At 41.6% G+C, this 13,973-nt stretch overlaps 1 protein-coding gene across 2 annotated transcripts in view; it reads right to left on the bottom strand.

Moving 5' to 3' along the window:
* Window positions 1-13,973, bottom strand: part of LOC144791255 (cytochrome P450 2J5-like) — a 192,407-nt gene that overhangs the window by 75,244 nt on the left and 103,190 nt on the right. For both annotated transcript variants that reach the window (XM_078665906.1, XM_078665907.1), the window contains exon 5: window positions 2,957-3,133. In XM_078665906.1, the coding sequence (XP_078522032.1) occupies window positions 2,957-3,133 (177 nt within the window). The remainder of the gene's footprint in view (window positions 1-2,956; window positions 3,134-13,973) is intronic.

Raw genomic sequence — 13,973 nt, 5'->3', positions numbered from 1 at the left:
TGACATGGTTTCAAACCAAAGGAGTGCCTCTAGCACTACAGACCTCAGGTCAGAGGCCATACGACTGACATCGCCGGTCATTCCGTCTGCTTCTAACAGGTTAAAAGAGCCAATTGGGCAGTCAGAACCGGCCCATAATCCAAATGGATGGCAGTTTACATCATCTGGATTACGATGCATGGTTTCTGGCAGGGTTTCCATGTCGGCCTTTTCGACATGGAAAACCTGTCGAAAGCATGTTTGGGGGCCCCTAGCAGGGCCCCCTTTCATTTACGGCCTTCAGTTGGGGGCTGAGGGGGCACCTATGGTTGCCTCCTGTTAAACCCTGCACTTTGTGGCAGGCACCTTGAGGTGCCTGTCATGGGATGCAGGGATTGACATCACCTCACATTTCCCTATGGGAGCATAAACTATGGCCGGTATATGGGCATGACACATGTTCCCATAAGGAAATGTCAGAATGCGACCAAACAGTGTTCAGTCGCATAATAATGTGGCGGTCGGGACCGTCGATCGGTGGGTGGTTGGAAATGCCGACCGGAGGGCAGTCGGTCTGTTTCCGAGACGGTGCATCCGCCTGACATCGTAATAGGCCCCTAAGTTGTAAATTCAGTTTGTTTACATATATACACGAGTAAACATTTGCACATGCATATCTGTATGCATGTATTCAGATACACATATACATAAACCTGTATTTGTATACATATACATATATATGTATGCATACATGCATAATTACACACAAATATCACAAAATACATCCACACCTACACACATACACAAGGAACATGTGCACATACACATATGAACAGATACATATGCGCAAGTATACATTATACACATGTGTTCATATATGTATACACAAGTATGTACATGGGACGTTCCCCTTAAAGATTTGTGTGCATACACACACGTACCCAAGGCATACGGGCACAAACAAAGTTTTGCATATACATGTATGCACACTCCGTAAGTATATACTGAAACACAGATATGCAGACATCTATACTATTCATACAATTTTCTAGAGTGTATAGCTACTCAGAAGGGCCTCCCAACGCTAGGTTAGTGGCAGATAACTCAATGATCATTACGAGACGAGTTTTCCACATCTTAAACTATCATTACATGACGAGTTTTGCTTTCTCTTTCTCTCTGTTTTTACAGGTTGGATACTGATACTTAGGTGGTCAAAGCTATACCTCACTTTCCACTTTCTAATTCTTGCATGGTCCTGAAGAAACGCCATTGGATCCATTTGGGACCACAATAGGCGTGAAAAATGTCGACCTGAAACTACCACTTTTTTATTAACACCACAAGCACTGAGATACTCAGGAGGAAAATACGCCAAACTCTGACAATCAGATCAAGGGTATTCCACTAGGCTTCAGTTTTTAACCATATCTCATGGACCCCAGAATAAAAAAAATTCAGGGTACCAGTACAATATTTTTAACTCACTCACACCATTCCCCACACACCCGTACTCACACCCGTAGCGTTCCTCTTTAAAGATCTCCAACAAAGAGCCCTCTCGCGGGGCCCGTGTGGGACAGCAGAGCCAACCCAAGAGAAGCAACACCCAATGATGAAGCATGACACCCGATTGGGTTCTTCTCTAACACGGAGGAATTCCCCTTTTCCACCTCTCACCTCTTTATATCCAACCAATAACCTTTGAATGAGTCAGGCCTTCTTTCACATGTACTTCTAGTGACCTAATAGGCCAGCTTTGTTTTCTAGGAACAGTTACCCTCCAGTGATTAACACGTAGACATTGGGAGCACGGGTACTGGATTGCTCTCCATTAGCTCCCAGTCCCCATCCTACTGTGTCCTTGATGTAACTAACCATGTCATGAGTGATGTAATATGTGAGGTTGTATGAAGTACATGCGGGGTGTGTATTTAGCTCAGGTAACTACAACAGCTGAATTTTTATCGTTTTGTATGAGTGAAATCTGACCTTAACTATAATGTCCCTGTAGCCTTTGTTTTTTTCCAGTGAAATTCTAAGTTTTTTAAATCCTATTTCCTAACTATAACATCCCTATAACCTTTGTTTTTTTCCAGTGAATTTCTATGTTTTTTTAAATACTGTTTCCTAAAACAGTTTCATAAAATGTAATCTCTAATGGCTTACTGTTTATGTGTGTGCACCTGTGTAGGTCTGTTAGTGGGTGTATGAGTGTGTGAGCCTCTCTGAGTGAGAGTTGGAGTGTGTCTGTAGCTATCTGAGGTGGTCTTGAGTACATGAGTAGGTATGTGACTGTGTGAATGCCTCTTTGGATTTGTGACTGGTTGTATCAGATCTTGTTTGCGTCCATGAGTGGAAGTAAAAGTGGTGCTTTGGATGGCTATGTAACTGGAATTAACCACTATCCCAGATATACAAATTTGCATTCTCTTAAATTTCTAAACAACTATTGAACAGATTTACACCAAATTACAAAAAGCACAATCTGTGGACCAAAGCTAGCTCTCTGCTAAATTTGGTGTAATTCTGTCCAGCGGTTCGGGCTGTAGTTGTGTTCAAAGCTACTATCGGAATTAACACAGGAAACACACTTTTTTTACTCTCCTTTTTCTCAGCCCCCGCTTGGCAGATTACCCCGAAACTTTCCATATACAACGAGAACCATGGATGCACTTTCTTTGGGGGAAAATTCATGAAGATTCTTCAAACGACGTCAAAGATAGAGGCAAGTCAAAGAAATGCTTTTCCTATGGAAAAATGGTCTTATCTATAACTACCTATCAGTAGGTAATATATATTTGTGTGTGTGTACACCAACACACATGCTCTTTCCAATTGACTTCTGTAGGTGGCTCCACAAGCTTTTAGCCAATGTGTGCTCCCCCCTACCCCCCTCCCTAGATACAATTAATTTCTAGTGAAGCCACTGCTGAGAGCTAGAAGAGGGCACTTTATAAAAGGCAAATAAGCTTACCGTGGACAGCTTGCTCAGGTAGAAGTCTACTAGGTCCTGAGGTTCCTCTTGACATCCATTTTCTTTGTGACTTTCAATCTCCCTCTTCACAAATCTCTGTAAATATTTGTCACACTCAAAAAAGTGCTGAATAGGTCCTGGAAGATGCTGCATCAGCTGCGGGAAAGCATTGAAGAGCTGGAAAAAGAAGTATTGATTCAAATAGTGAGTACTGTAGCTCTAACATTGCCACTTGTCTCAGATCTCCAAAACAACACAAGGAATACTTGAAATGGTCAATTCAGCAGGTGCAGAAGAACCAGGGCAGTTATGTGGCTAGCATGATATGATTATCACATCAGAGGTTTCTTGCCCCCTTTTGTAAAACCATATGAAACAGAAGCAAATATGTCAGTAGAAAAGGGTTAAGGCTCACATATGTGGTGAGTTGGGATCAATTGCTCTGAGCGGTGCCCAATGCAATAGGCCACGCTTATACAGTTCACATGTGTAATATGGAAAGGGGGTCTGACGTGTTAAAGCAGATTAGTAGTGGTTTGCTTAAACATGCTCGGGAGTGTGCCAGAGTACTATACCCAAAGTGAAGCTGTAGGTGTAATCTTATGCCATATTACATTGAGTTATGCCAATTTTATTTTTTGAGTGCATGAATGTTATAGCTTCTTCACGCTTACTTTGGACATACCGCAAAACAACAAGGCTTCTCTTAGCCAATGCTTACAGATTAAACAGCTAGGAGGCATATTATGAACATTTGATCCCTCACATTGCAGATCTCTGCCCCTGTTGTAAAGCCTTTGTATCATCTAAAGCACATGCATTTCATTTGTAAATTCTTCCAGTTACTGCTTGATCTGCAGAGTGCTGGACGAAAACATAGATAGACAACCACTCCTCCCAGTTTCCAAACTATGCTTTCTGCCAGTGTTGCACTATCATGGACAATTTCCAATTTCCCCTTCAGAGAATACAATGTCCTCACAAACATTGATTAAGCCCTTACGTTTCACCTTTCAATTGTGTTATCTAACCTTTTGACTTAAACCAATGCTTTTGGATAACACTGTTCTTCATTGGCAAAAAGAAAAAAATGTTTGTCTGCCAGTAAGGAACAGCACTAGCAAAATACCTAAAGCAAGATAATATATATGTGTGCTTCTTTCATCATGCATCCCCTAAGTGATAATGCACGCATGTGCAGATATCTTCACATGGATGATGCAGTGGGCATTTTGTTTTTTGATTTATTTTACTGTTCCAAGATGATGGACACCCATTTTGTACCAGTAAATTTAAAAAATGTAGAAAAGTGCACCAAAGCACTCCATGCAGTAGTAGTGAGGAGACTTTTCAAAGTAGTCAACACTATAAACCACCTCTTAAACACAATTACTCCACCCCTAAATATTAAAGGGGAATGGAGCTAATCATCCTCCTGCCTTTTTTGTACATTGCTTCGAGTACCCACCTTCACAGTGCAGAACCCTGTGCTTATTTATCAGGGACAGCCGGTGATTCAACCTGCTGTCCTTACTTCAATTATTTTTCTTTTTAAGCAAATGGGTTGTGTTAAATTTAGGCAGGCTTTGACTGTCTTTTCCTCTTTATGGTCTGGCTTCACAGGGAAGCTATCGCTAGACAATTATTTGAGCATCTCTAAAAAGAGGCTTTGGCTCCGCCCACATGATGGGAGCCAGGGGTCATGTTTTGATTGGGCAGAAGTTGGGTGCTTCCACAAACAACTGATTGCCCTCCACACAGCTGTGATCATTTAGTGTACTTATCAAGCTGCCTGAGCTTAAACTTTCAGAGGTACAGACATGGCATTGTATAGCAATTGGCATTAAATAACCTATGGCGTTTCCTGTGGCAGCAGCACAATTGGGGAGGAGGAGAGTCATTAACCTACATGGAAGTTTAGGTCATGGTTGCCAGTGCAACTGTCACCTGGCCTTTTAACCTACACCAATATTTTCTACATATCTTTGCTTCCACAGAAATGCATATCCATTCCAATGCTATTTACTGGTAATTCAGTTCAAAAGCAAAGTTTATTTAGACTGTGGTCTTTAAACAGTTGTAGAACCAAATATATTTGATAAAACAGCACAATGTATACATTGTCAGCATTAAAAATTGATACACTATCAGTAGTGGAGTAACACTACTAATTTTCTACACGGGGCGACCCAACTCGTTATAAGAATTATGTCTAGTACAAAGATTAAAACAGATTTAAAATCTCTAAAAAATACCAGCTCATCCTTCGTGGGGAAGCTTTTAATTGGTTTCATATAGTTACCCAGTGCAATTGCTATCTCAAGATTGGGCATTTCCGTAAGTAAAGCTGCCGCCTGAGTCCGTTGCCTTGTATCACATTTTGGAAATATTGGGCGAAGGTATCGTTTACGCTGGTCTAATACTGTTACACAGTCTAACAGTCTAACATTTACAGGATCCATCATGATGTAACATTTCTGCTTTTAATTCCTCATTTACCGGCCAGGGATTTTTACCAATTCTTAATCTTAAAATCTCCTTTCTATACCAGTGGTTAGGTAGAATATCCAAGTAGGCGAACCAATTTTCATTTAGCCATGATTCTCTAATAAATTGTACAGATTTTTTCTTACTCAGCTAATCTATGTCAGCCTTTCTAGAAACTTCTTGTCCATGGTTTCTAAGACCGCTCTTAGTAAATTCTATGTGTAATGATACCTGACAGATTGTCACCTTTATATTCTCACTAGCCAGTAGTAATTTCTTCCTTGCCTCCCTAGCCCATTTTAGGCTACTAGATTGGATCTCCTTTCTGCACCATTGAGATACCTTCTGACCTGTCTCTGTGTCCAATTGTTTCCAAAATCTAATTAAAACCATTTGAGACTGTATGCTCCAGGCAATTGTACCTATCTCGGTTCTTATTGCCTGGATCATCGATTAGCGTGGTAATGACAGCAATGTTTTCAGGCACTACCCTTCCTCTAAATCCCAATCACGTTTACCACTTAGATAAAGGATTTCTGCTCCATAGAGTAATTGTGGGGGTATCATTGCGCTAAAAGCCTTTAATAATGGTCTGTGGGACATGTCTCCATAATCTCGGTTACATTTTTTCAGCCCACAGATCGATGCAAATGCTTTAGCTTTCTGTGCTTCTAAATGAGTGTGCCACTTTAAGGTACTGTCAAACCACAGCCCAAGGTATCGGTATTCCTTCATTATTTCCAATTTCAACTCTCCTAAAAACCAAATAAAAGTGGTATCTTTTTTCCCAAAACATAACATTTTTGTTTTATCCATATTTACCGTTACAAATTTCTCAACACAGTACTCTCTGAAAACATTTAGCTTCCTTTGGAGGCCCATTTCAGTCTGATCCAATATCACCAGATCGTCTGCATACAATAGGCAAGATACTTTCTTGCCGTCCATTCTCGGGCTTGCACTTCTTTCGACCTCTAGGGTTGCCGGTAAATCAGCTAAAAATATAGCAAAGAGCAGGGGGGCCAGCACACAGCCCTGTCTAAGTCCATTCTCAATTGCTATTTTTGGCATCAAAGCTCCTCCTGTATCTCTAATTACCTGTGCCCAGTTTCCGTTATGTAGCTCTTTTATTATGATCAACACATTTTCAGGAATGTTTTTATTTACTAATGTCTGCCAGAGACAGTTCCGGTCGACTGTTCGAACGCAGCTCGAAAGTCAACGAAACAGCAGCACAGCTTTCCGTTTTGTTCTACTGACTTACGAGCCACTGGCCACAGGGCAAAGCAGTGATCAGCCGTAGAGTGGCCTTCTTTAAAGCCCCGCTGTTCAACTGGTACAATTGAAAACTGCTCCACCCAGTCCTTTAGTCTATTCAATATTATTTTTGCAAACACTTTTTCTTCTATGTCTAACAAATTAATTAATCTATAGTTTTCTGGTGCGTTCATATTGCCCTTTTTATGAACAGGTCTTATTACTGCCCCCTTCCAATTCTTGGGTATTTTTCCTATGTCAACGATGGCCAAAAACATGTGAGAAAAAAAGCTCGCCCACCAGTTCAGCTGTGTTTTTATTATAATTGCTGGGAGGTTGTCTGGTCCTGCTGCTCTTGTTAACTTTAATTTTGCTATTGTATTTTTTACATTTATTTCTGTGAAGTCTGGTTTTAGTTCTTCCATTAGCCCTTGCCAGAGCTGGGGCACTTCTTCTAATTCTCTACGAGGGCCATACAATTCCTTCAGATACTTCTCCCATGCAGCCTCTTCTACCACACAATTCATTGCCCCCACCGAGTAATCGGCTGCTGCTTGTACCAGCTTCCAGAACTGTCTTATATTCTTTGTTTCAATAGATTCCAGAAGATTTTCCCAGCATTTATCTTTATACGCTCTTTTTTGCCTTAGTGATTAACTTTTTATATTCTCTTTTTAGTTTTTTAAGATATGCTAATCTCATCCAATCATGTTTTGCTTTAATGCTTCTAGTTACTTTCCTTATCTCTCTTTTTTCTTTAAAAATTCTACAGTGAACCATTTGGGTTGTCTCACTGTTATTGTATGTTGATTTATTTTATCTTTTTTTAATTCAATTCGAAAGCATTGCACAACTTGATCTATTTTTTCCTCATACCATTCCAGATTCTGCCCCCAACAACTCCCAAATCTACCTTCTGTTGCAGTTTCCCTAATTTTTCTATAGATTCATCCGTTAATCTAGTAGTCACTCTTTTAGGGTATTCAATTTGTTGTGGGATTACTTTATCTCTGTGTTTCGGGATTCCCCCTTGAATCTCCAGCTGCAGGGGGTTATGGTCACTACCTTCCTTTTGTATATCTTAAACCTCTTTATAGGAGAAAAGTTCCAAGCAAACATAAACATATAGTCTATTGGGCAGTTTTGTTTGCCTATTTTAAAAGTTTTCTGTGATAGGCTATCTGATTCTAATCTGCCATTCAGGCAGAATAGGCCCTTTGTCCCTAGATAATTTCCAAATGCGTCATCCTGTCTTAAAGGTTCACAGGCTAGAAAGGATGCTTGTTTTATTTCATATGCTTTCAAAATTTCGCGATCCCAGAGATCTACCTTCTTTGGGTTCAATTTATGGTTAAAATCCCCCATAATAAAAATATATCCGAACCATACTTTTCACATAAAAAATCTCCACTAGTAATGCTTCACATTCCCTTGAAACATTCCTTTAAAGCCAGAGCTATAGGCATTGCCAATGCTTGTTTTAATTTAATTAAGAGATGCGTTTGTTTATTTGCCTCTCTGTGGCAGCGGAGCCTACTGCTGCAATTGCATCATGTGAGCTCGGCCTGCGCTGGTTTGGCACTCTACAGAAATGCTTGGCTTTTTTAATTATCTATGTTAAGGATTATACTTTCTATTTCTGTGACTCTGTGTATTAGTGTTTCCGGTTAGAACCAAGTTATGCTTGTCCCTCCCCTAGTTTTAAAATCATAGGTTGTACATGACTCAGCAAACACAAGAGGTTATTGCAGTGTTTCTCTTTAATGCCTGTTATTTTCTATCTGTTGTGTCTTTGTTATAAGGGGATTTACATAACAGGTTGCATATTTAATGACTTACTAGGAATGTGTGCTCTAGTGTGTAAATAATAAATGTGTGTTATAGTCAAGCTAATTTAAGTGCTTTTTTGCTTCGAGTCCTTCAGAGAGATGTATTTTACCTTTTTCTTTCTGAAGAGGTATGTTGGTGCATGGGGAAGCACAGCAAGAGTAAAGACACCTCTCTCGTTCTTCTGCCAGGAAAAGGGGATCTTGTGATCCTGCAAAAGGCCATTTTAAGGAGTGACCCTCTACTGAGCGTCACAACATTTCTGAAAACCAGCTTCAGATGATTATAAAGTTCATATTGGAACCTTATAAAAAATAACCAAGGGGTCAAGAGGGCTGTGTGTCTCCTCTGAGAAGCAATTTCTCAGGTTTCCTCCTCTTGGTCATACCCTAGCTAAGATACAGATGAGTTTGAGACTGGAGCGCCAAGAGGAAAAGCAATCTGCAGTAATCTGTAGATGAAGATAATCTTTCTGCAAGTGATAAATGTTTCAGACAGTTTAACAAGCCATTTTTTCCAAGGTTCCCAGTGAATTCAGCTGAGCCGAATATCCGAATTTCCCTATAATAGACCTTTATAGATGTCTGAGAAATATAGAGGAATTAACATCATCTACGACTTCAGTTTACAGTGTAACCCATTGAATGATGAACGGAATTACATTTAGATTTATTACAAACTAGCTGTACCCGGCCACGCGTTGCTATGGCTCATTCTGGTTAAATGGAAGAGAAAGAAAAGAGTAAGCGCACGTTTCTAATATGTTTAATTTCATTGTGGGTATACAATATGATTTTGTGACTATTGTCTGTATGCCTCCCTTGTAGTTGTTGCGCAGCAAGCGAATCGATAGGGTCAGTTCGGCCTTTCGATTAAAACAAGCGCATATTGGACAAGAGCGTAATCGAATCCAACGTTGTGTAAATATAAACACACGTTAATGTTGCAAAGTGAACCAACTCCTCCCCCAACCCTCCACCCACTTCCTGGTCTGCCATCCTAACACGAACTGTCCATCCTAATCTATGTAGACTATTGTCTCTATGCGTCCTTTCTTAATGTTGCAAAGTGAACCAACTCCTCCCTCCTCCCTCCACCCACTTCCCGGTCTGCCATCCTGACACCAACTGTCCATCCTAATATATGTAGACTATTGTCTCTTTGCGTCCATTTTAGTTGTTGCGCTGCAACCCAATCGATAGGGTCTGTTCGGCCTTTCGATTAAAAACACGCGCGTACTGGACACACGGATTCTAATCCAACGTTGTGCATATATAAACACGCGCTAATCTTGCAAATTGACCCAACTCCTCCCCCCTCCATCCACCCACTTCCAGGTCTGCTATCCTGACACCAACTGTCCATTCTAATATATGTAGACTATTGTCTCTATGCATCCTTTCTTAATGTTGCCAAGTAAACCAACTCCTCCCCCCTCCCTCCACCCACTTCCTGGTCTGCCATCCTGACACCAACTGTCCAGCCTAATATATGTAGACTATTGTCGCTATGCGTCTATTGTGGTTGATGTGCAGCAACCCAATCGATAGGGTCTGTTCGTCCTTTAAATTAGACACACACGCGTATTTGACATGCGCGTATTCGAATCCAACGTTGTGTATAGATAAACACGCGCTTATTCAAATTCAACGCTGTGTAAAAATTTGAAATCAATCGGTGAAGAACTTTCATAGATTTGAGATTTTCACATTGACATTTTTATGTGTCTGTTTGGGCTTTCGGTTAAAAACACGTGCGTATTCGACACACGCGTATTCGGATCCATCGTTGTGTATATAAAAACACGCGCGTATTCGAATGAAACGTTGTGTCAAAATTTCAAAGCAATCGGTGAAGAACTTTCGAAGATTTGAGATTATGAACAAACGAACAGTTACATTTTTATTTATATAGCTAGATTTGAAGCCAAACTGATGTTCACAAGTCTCAAGAATATGTTGTAAAATGCAGAATCACTACTGGAAGTACAAATCATTTTACAAAGTTTAGATGCAACAGCATAAAGCATGCAAAGAATTCAGTAAAAGCAATGCAAAAAAAAGGAACAACATCTATACATGGGTACATCTAAATTACCTAAACTAAGCCTGAACAGAATAGCAATAATTGGGGGAAACCCTAATAAGATCGAGTAAAGCAGGAAGGTGTCATCATTCTTCTGTAGAAGTTCTCCAAAATCAGGACTATTGCATAGCTTAAAGCCACACAACAAGGGGGCATGGCTTGCAAGCTCAAGATGGCTGGCGGACTCTAACATCGCACCGCACTGCACCCATATTATCTGTAATTTTCACCTCCAAAGTGGTGTCATAGGATAGTCCGGAGCACGTCGGCTAAGGAGGATAAGGTGCACAAGGAGTGCAGCGGTGAAGCGTGTTTGGCTGCAGGACTAGAGCTGCAGCTCCACGCTGGACGAGCAGTAAGATTGGTTATGGGTGCGGCCTGCGCCATATCTTAATCATGGCCCGGGCCGGAAGAAGCCAGAGGAATGCAATGACGGACAGAGGCAGAACGATACACTGCTAGCTGTCAGACCTACAGTAGTGGGGGCTGTCGTGCTCGCCCTGCTTTGTGCCCACCAGAGAGGATCCGAAGTGACAGAGCTGTGCAGAGTATGCAGAGGAATTGGCTGCGGAGGTGGGCCTTGCTGGGGTGCTGAGCTCTGGAAGCCCAGAACTGGAAGCAGGCACCTTGATTCTGGAGCCCACTTGCAGAGGTTTTGCAGCAGAACCTAAACGGAGGTGAGAGTCGGGAGGGGGACTCACAGCGGTGTGTTGGGCTCCTGGACTGAGACACAAGGCCCCACAACACTAGAGCACCGGGGCTGGAGCTGGGCTTGGAGATGTGCTGCCTGCTCTGAACCCACAGGGGCCTGAGACACGCAGAGTGAAAATGGCTGGAGTTAAAGGGTAAACATCTAAACTCCCCATAAAATTGAAGATCCTATTAAATTCACTGCTAACAGGTGCATATGGTCACGCCCATTCATGAAACTGTGCTCTCCCTCTATTGTGGGCACAATGGTGAATGCCACCCTGCTTACTCTAGTTCCCTACTGAAACGATTATGCATATGTGAATGACTTGACACAGGAGTAGAGACATCGTTTGTGAATCACTTTAATTCCTATACTACCAATAAACACTGCAGTGGCTGGCCCCCTTTGAGATACTCCATGGGAATGAATGCTGGAGGACACTCAGCGGAAACATCGTGCTGGGTTATAGGGCTGTATTTGCGGTCCTCAGTTGCAACAGGCCTGATTCCGGTCTGCTCATAGGGCACTAGAACGTCATTGCCAAGAGGATAAGAGACCTATAGGCGACATAAGTAAGAAACAGGAGGTGGTGGCTATGTAGAGGTGTGCCACCTGTTTGCTATCTGAGGGCAGGGATTTCCTTGACTGCACGTCTCTATAACTTCAAGGCGTTGGCTCAGCAGCATTACCGCGGTCCTATCTGCCAAAAGAAGGGATACTGCCACACCCGAAACTGATATGGGGCAATCCAGAGCAGTGGGCTTCACACAAGTACACTCCTTTTACTCTGTGCCACACACTTTCCATGTCCTCGTTGATAGGATATTGTGCACATCTAACCCATTGCCATATTTGTTACAGTCAGAGTATCTAGGTTTCACGCACTCGCATCATAATCCGCAGTATATATCTCTGGCATGGGATGTGAAGCTTTCTCTGATTCCAACGTGGCAGTAACAACTTACCATGCTGGAAGACTTGCCTTTCCGCGAGTCCCTCCTCTCTGCTGCGGAGCAGTATTTTGAGCAGAATGCAGTCACGGCGTCTTACGTTTCACTCTAGTGGGACGCGTTTAAGGTGACGCTGAGAGGCAGCTGCATGGGGTTGGGTTGTAGGATGCGATGACAGGTGGAGCAGGAACTCCTAGGACTGGAGGGGGAATTATTATCACTGGAAGCACCCATATCCTCGGATGCTTCCCGCCCCTCAAAGCTGTAAAAAAGGAGGGCATCACACACAGCTCTAATCAAAAGGCTGAGATGCCTTAACTACACAGCACACTCAGCCAGGAGACACGCACAAGTGGACCAAACTGGCACCCTGCTTGCCTGGTTAATTATTAAAAAAGTAGAGAGGAACCCCTTATTGCTAGACAAGGGAAATGAGGTACTCTCAACCAACAAAAAATTAAATTCCCTTGATCCTCCGATATCACAATAGTAAACACACACATGTTTACATTACACCAACATACACCAATGTCGTATACACATTAAAACAGTTTTATTTGTACAAAATATTTAATACTGCATTTTCATTGCACATAAAAACATTTTTAAAACTCTTCGACAACATTTTTTCTCTTTTTTGCTCTCAAAAGCACCTTCCTATAAGAAGCAGAAAGTATATAACTCACACTAACATAGATATTACACAACACATTATTATGACCCGCATAATAAGACAACACAAACTGGAAGACACTCTCTTTGTCATATACCAATGCACATTGAAATTAGCTACAAACCACATCAATCAATACATTGTCATCATCAGTATTTGATCGTTACAGTGTTTGTCCTTCAATTGTGCTTATGATTAGCGTTGACGCGTTTCGATGGGTTCATATGATTTGTTCCATCTTTATCAAGACCATGATTTTCGTTCTCTTTATAAAACATGCTGTTTCTGTCTTTCTTTGCCCCTCGTTTAAAAACGTTTCTAGTAATGTACTGGCGTTTTCCGTCCGCCTCGTTTTATCTAGTATCCCGGCCTTCAGGATTTGTTTCCCTGCAGTTGACTCGAAATTTCCCTATATTTTGAAATTTCCTTGTTTAAACATCAAGGGATGCTCTTCTCATGCGATCCTCTTTTTTTCTCCTTAAATCAACTGGGGCATGTCCTCCCTATTATTCAGCTCTCGTTTTAAATCATTATCTGAGCAGCGTTTCTACTACCACCGGTGTATTCTGTATGGTTCTGGATTTGCTCTATCGAGGTACTTCTAGCAGTCGTTATAGTGGCCACCACCGTTGTACTTTACGGTGTCGTTCTGGCTCCTCAATTTGGGGTTCCGGGTTACAGCAAAATTCTGTGATTGCAAATTTTGCTGTAACCCGGAACCCCAATCGAGGAGCCAGAATGACAGAGTAAAGTACAGCGGTGGTGGCCACTATACCAACTGCTAGAAGTACCTCGATAGAGCGAATCCAGACCCATACGGAATGCAATGTGTATACAACATTGGTGTATGTTGGTGTAATGTAAACAAGTGTGTGTTTACTATTGTGATATCGGAGGGTCAAGGGAATTTTATTTGTTGTTGCCTGGTTAATTAGACAGGAACAGCTAAGCATTCCCATTGCAGCATTACAATCCCCCAACGGGTTAATGAAATAAACCCAACATGAAATACATGAGGAACTAGTCCTCCATTTTACATCACTT

This window comes from Lissotriton helveticus, chromosome 11 (assembly GCF_964261635.1).
Source record: "Lissotriton helveticus chromosome 11, aLisHel1.1, whole genome shotgun sequence".
In the NCBI taxonomy this organism is placed as follows: Eukaryota; Metazoa; Chordata; class Amphibia; order Caudata; family Salamandridae; genus Lissotriton; species Lissotriton helveticus.
Note: the sequence above shows the minus strand (reverse complement) of the source record. Positions and strands in the feature narration are given on the sequence as shown.